The following is a 6098-nucleotide window of genomic DNA, read 5'->3' on the forward strand; positions in this document are numbered from 1 at the left end:
CAGCTGGATTGCTCAGCCTGCCCGCTTTCTCCTCATTGTCACCCCCACCCTCACATGCTCTCCAATACTGCCTCATTCTGCCCATCCAATGTAGCCTATTCTCCTGCTCTCAGGTCCTCAGGTCCACTCAATCACACTAACACCACAAGGGCTAACTCCACTGTTTTTCCCACAGGCAAGGTTGTAGGATTCATAGGAGGAGTGTAGGCAGAGGCAGCTCTCCTGTTCTTACACCATTAGGGCTGGCTCACCTGCTTCCCTTACAACAGCATACAAGGACAAGTTTGGTACCTCGGTGCGTTGCAGGGTCCACTGCTCATGTGTGCTGCAGATGATGAAGGGCAGTGATACTTCTCCCACTCTAGTGATTCTGGGGCTCTATCACCTAACACCAGGAGCAGGGGGAAGCATCTTTCCTTCACCCATGCTACCACATGACAGGGGGGCAGGGTCATTTCTCGTACTCTAATGCACTCAGTGGGCTCGCCTGCATCACAGCCAATAGGGTCAGCTCTAGAGTACTGTCCACAAGGGATGCTGTTCCTGTTCTCCCATGTGCTACATCCAGTGAGGGACAGAGATCGTTCTCCATCTCTCTTAATCCCAGGAACTGCTTTCTTACCTGCCACAAGTAGTAAAGGGTTGGGGGGATTTACTTCACATCGGAACCTCATTTCCTTCCCTCTTTTCCTCCCATTTTCTCTATCCACTGACCCTCCACAGCAATTTCCCCATCCACTCCTCCTCTGCTTCTGTTCAGAAACAGGCAGGCCTACTATGGTTATCAACAAAGCATGACATATCATGTTGCCTTAAACTAAACACTTCCCCTTATATTAAGGCTGGGCAAGGCAATCGAGTATGAGGAATAGGTTCCCAAGAGCCATTCAAAGCTTGAGGGACATCCCCTGTTCCAATTGTTAGGAGTCACACAAGTAGACCAAACTACACAACTGTCACAAATATGTAGAGAACCTAAGTCAGTCCCAAGCAGTTTCCCTGGTTGTTGTTTCAGAATTTGTGAGGTCCTATGAGCCCACGTTAGTTTTTATGTGGATTGTTTTGTGATGTCCTTGACCACTTTTATTTTTCTGGGGTATTTATTATAATTTATTGTCAAACACATTTTGAGTAATGAAATCCAAGTTTGTTTCCGTTACAGGCATTACAAGAAAAAGCAAAATACAACCAATTTGAATTAGCCTTGTCACGTCTGTTTCACCATCAACCAATTCGACATTTTCATGAAAGTTATTGTTTCAATGCCACATTAACATTTTAAAGATATACCAGTTTTTTTTAATAGCCAAACTCTTGGTCTTAAACATGAAAAACACTAATAAGTATGTCAGGAGCACTGTTAAGAAGCAGATTATGAAGCAAGCTAATCCTCAATTCAAGGAATATTTACAAAATAGCAAAGAAAAATACATATATTTTCTCATGTATTGCAGAAAGATAAGATACAAACTTTATTATTTCTAGCCCAAAATACATTTCATTACGTGGAAGACTGACTACTCTTCAGCACAATAAAAACTATATCTCAAATTCAACTAAATGTGGGAGGAGCTATGAGCCATGCACTTGCAATGATGAGCCCTAACTTCCCTGATATCACTGATATCAACAGCATTGCCAGGCACAGCTGTAAATCTCCGTGCTGCTCTATTAGCCTCCTCAAGCAGAGCCTCTTCATACATACTAGGGAAGAAACAGGGGAAAGTATTATTGATCTTAGCTACAACTTCCAGGACTTTCATCTTGGTGGTTTCAGCATAGGCTCTGGGACCCCACCTGAACTCATAGCGTGGGGGGTCACTGCCAAGAACTTGGCGGTATATCACATAATTTTCCTTCACCAAATCTTTGGTGAAGAACTCCCAGGGCTCCCCAAAAATTACATGACACTTCCCAGGATAAATCCCCACTACTTTCAGGAATTCCCGAATATCTTCCTCAGTTGCACGGTTCCCCTTCATGAAGATCACACCCAGGAGGATCATCAGGAGCCCTGTCTTGGGTAACCCAGTACTGCTACTCAGACTTCCCTCGGTGGAGAGACCCAGCTTGCTCACAAGCATATATGACTGAGAACTGGGATCTACTTCTTTCAACTCAAGGCCAAAGACCAACTCCAGGCGCACAGAGATTCTCCTGAGGATCTCAGTGAAGTGCACCTTGTACTTCCTGCGGATCATCCTAAGCATATCTGCCTGTGTAAAGGGCTTTTTCACCTTAAATTTCTCCAGCATGAACTCTATCAATACATTGGCCTTCCTGGTCAGAGGATCTCTGCGCGCAGACTGAATGGCAGCTGCTATCTTGGAGGCATGAGCACGTCTCTCATCATCTGCAACAGAAACCTCAGCACCAACATCAGAATCCTCAGCACCAACATCACAGATAGAGTGGGGCACATCTAACTCAGGAGAGGCAGGGGGCATGGCCTCCTTAGACTCCTGAGGAGAGCAGCCTTTAGGGGAGCTGGGGGCATCCCCTTGGCCAAGAGGGGGCGATGTTGCTTCCTCCTCTGCAGCGGGCTGAGCACCCTGGAGATTCTGCTTCTCTCCCAGAGTCTGCTGCCTTTTGGCCCTGGAGCGGCCCTTGCTCTTGTTGCCCCTAGGCATGATGAGTTGTCTCACAGTCAGCAGGCAGGAGTGCTGTAAAGGCAGGTATCTGGAGGGAATAGAGTAACACTATGAATGCCATACCATAACTGGGTAGTGAGAGACTTATCTTTAATAAGTAAATGCCACCTCCCCTCCTTTTCTCAGGACATATTTTTGGGTACTCACGGTGCTGTTTTTTATGGTTATAATCCACTTCCTAAGAAACCTGTAGAGGAAATTAGATTGTGTTAGGGTACTGCATTGCACCCCAGGTTATATCTTCTTAGTGAGAGAAAAGCATTTTAATTAGAGCCCCATTTGATAAATTTCAGGATCCTCTTTATATTCAGAACCCTCGTGTGCATTTTTAACTAAGTCTGGATCCCCACTTTTCCCTGACTCTCTGAACTTAACACTACAACCTTCACTAATAACACACAGGTAGAAATTAAGTTAAGCTTTGCCGCTTATGCCTGATGCTATTCAGCCGACAGGTAACATGCTTATGCATTTGCGAAGCCTGCCCCTCCCCCCATTTCTTTCCCAGATCTCCTCAGTGTGAATATACTAAAACATGCTACATAATTCTCCCATCTCCGTGTTCTCTGAAGGACAAAGTGAGGTGGCATCACAGTCTTTAGGCCTGCCTGACCCACCTAAGCCACCATACAAGAAAACAATTCTATGTATCCCCCATACAGCGTGGGTCAATCTTCCTAATTTTCATAACTGGCCTCCCTCCTCATAAATCCATAACTTCTATATTTCCTCTTTTGTCCCTTAGTCCTCCATTATCTTAATGCGGCCTTCCTTCTCTGAAAGACACAAGGAAAAGTTACCGGTATCTTGGCCTAAGGGCCATGTCCGGAACTTCGGAAACCAGAGCAGAAGCAGACCTGTGTGGCTGGCTTCCTTTTCCTGGGCAAGGGTGGACTACTTTTTTTAGGGGATTCACAAAAAGATTCTGGCTGTCATAGTTTTAACTCAAGAACCCCCATCTGTAACACCCTACAACACCAGGGGAGTTTCTTTTACCTGACAGGAGACGCCTTCACCAAGTTGACCAAGGCCTATACCGACAGGACAGCTAATGGGAGTTAGAGTCCTCCGTTCCTTCTCTCTGTCCCCCTCTGCTCCTTGTTCTTATAAAATAGCTCCAAAGGAGGAAGTGTTCTTGTCATTTTTTGTTCCGGGAAAAGGTGAAGTCCCCAGATAAATAGGTTCACGTTGACTTTGCCTGGGGCTGGAATGTCTTGCTGTGAGTCAGTAAGCATTCCAGACAAAATTCTGACGTCCATGAGAATACTGTGAAGAAAGTAATTTGGAGCATAGGATTCTTGTTCATAACTTCACCATAAAGCATTGAAAGGGCTCTATTATGCCTGTTATTTTGTACTTGGAACCCTGAATATTTACTGTGATTCATCACCCCCTCCCACTCCTGCACTCTGCAATCCCCTAGCCAGCTTTTTACTACCTCCTGTCTGTTGCATTGGTTGTAATTGCTCTTAATAATAAAAGTCAAGAGTTATATGTGGGAGAAAATGTAGAGAGATCAGATAGACAAAGGAGCAATCCACAGCCACCTTTTTGGCTACGAAGATGAGTAGTTAAAGTTGCTGTGGTTTGCTGCTCCGTCTATCTGATCTCTCCACATTTCTCCTATGTATAACTCTGGGCTTTTATTATTAAGACCTATTACAACATGTGCAACATCTCTCAATTCTCCTTTCTTCTTAGTCTTCCCCCTTTTTTTCCATTTTTCCTCCTCTCCCATTCCCCCAAAGCCTTTCTCAACTCTCACCTCTATACTTTCTTTTCCTCTACTCTTTTATCTTTAGTTATTCTCTCTGTGTATCTCAGAGTGCCCTAGACCTAATAAGCTTTTATGACTTTACTGCCTCATTGTCCCCATATACCATCATGCCTGGTGTCTGTCTTTTTTTCTGATTAAAGATTACATCTTTTGTTTATGTTTGTGGGGAAACAATCTCGCTTTGTAGCTCAAGCTGCCCTGAAAACCTTATGTAGCTTAGAGTGGCCTAGTTTTAACAATCAAACTGCCTGTTTCTTTTTTTTAACCATTTTTTTTTCGTTCAAAAAATGTACACTTCCTCTTCTTCTCCCATTCCCCTCCTGCTCCCCCACTCACCCTCCTTCCTCCCCCAGCCTCCTTAAGAGAGGGCAGGGAACCCTGACTTGTGGGAAGTCCAACCCCTTCCCCCATCCAGTCCTAGGAAGCTTTGCATCGAAATAGACAAATAGACTAGGGTCCCAAAAAGCCAGTACATGCAGTAGAAACAAGTCCCAGTGCCATTATCATTGGCTTCTCAGTCAGCCCCCATTTTCAGCCACATTCAGAGAGTCCAGTTTGATTGCATGCTCATTCAGTCCTGGTCCCGCTGGATTTGGTGAGCTCCCATTAGAACAGGCACACTGTCTCAGTGGGTGGACCAACCCCTCGCAGTACAGATTTCCTTTTTCATCTTCTCTCTACTTCTGCTCTAAAATTGGACCTTGGGAGCTCAGTCCATTGCTCTGATGAGGGACTTTGTCTCTATCTCCATCCGTTGCAGGACAAAGACTGTATGGTGATATTCGAGATAATCATCAGCGTCATAGTGGGCCACGACCAGTTCAGGCAGCCTCTACTCTGCTGCCCAAGGACCTAGCTGGGGACATCCCCGTGGACACCTGAGATCCCCTCTAGAGCCAAGTCTCTTGCCAACACTAAAATAGCTTCCTTAATGTAGATATCTTCTCCCCTGCTCCTATATCTGTCCTTCCTCCATCTCCACCCTCCCACTCCCCCAAGCACTCTACAGTATTTCCCTTTTCCCTTCTCTCTCCCCTTCTCCCCTTCCCCCACCCCCACCTCCATACTCCCAACTTTTGCCTGGCAATCTTCTTTGCTTCCAATTTCCAAGAGGATCTATATATGTTTTTCTTTGGGTTGACCTTGTTATTTGGCTTCTCTAGTAGTCTGCAACACATGAGCACAGAAGACCACCTCCTACGTATAACCCCAGTAGCACAGACATCAAGAGCAACAGTGAATAAATGGGACCTCCTGAAACTGAGAAGCTTCTGTAAAGCAAAGGACACTGTCAGTAAGACAAAAAGGCTTCCTACTGATTGGGAGAAGATTTTCACCAACCCCACATCAGACAAAGGTCTAATCTCCAAAATATATAAAGAACTCAAGAAACTGGACATTAAAATTCTAATAAGCCCAATTAAAAATGGGGTACTGAACTGAAAAGAGAATTCTTAGCTGACAAAGTTCGAATGGCCAAAAGACACTTAAGGTCATGTTCAAACGCTTTAGCGATCAGCAAAATGCAAATGCAAATCAAAACAACATTGAGATACCATCTTACACCTGTTAGAATGGCTAAATTCAAAAACACCAATGATAGCCTATGTTAGAGAGGATGTAGAGCAAGGGAACACTCATCCATTGCTGGTGGGAATGCAAACTTGTGC

At 44.8% G+C, this 6098-nt stretch overlaps 1 protein-coding gene across 1 annotated transcript; it reads right to left on the bottom strand.

The window, feature by feature from the left end:
• Positions 1-1556: 1556 nt before the first annotated feature.
• On the bottom strand, positions 1557-2630 carry LOC119804243 (melanoma-associated antigen B2-like). The gene has a single exon (XM_038315719.1). It carries the CDS (start codon positions 2628-2630, stop codon positions 1557-1559), a length of 1074 nt encoding a protein of 357 aa, XP_038171647.1.
• Positions 2631-6098: the final 3468 nt, after the last annotated feature.

The sequence above is a fragment of the Arvicola amphibius genome, chromosome X (assembly GCF_903992535.2).
Source record: "Arvicola amphibius chromosome X, mArvAmp1.2, whole genome shotgun sequence".
NCBI classification, from domain to species: Eukaryota; Metazoa; Chordata; class Mammalia; order Rodentia; family Cricetidae; genus Arvicola; species Arvicola amphibius.

Excerpts from the sequence above, each read along its gene's own strand:
- LOC119804243 (XM_038315719.1), bottom strand. The coding sequence starts at position 2,630 with ATGCCTAGGGGCAACAAGAGCAAGGGCCGCTCCAGGGCCAAAAGGCAG.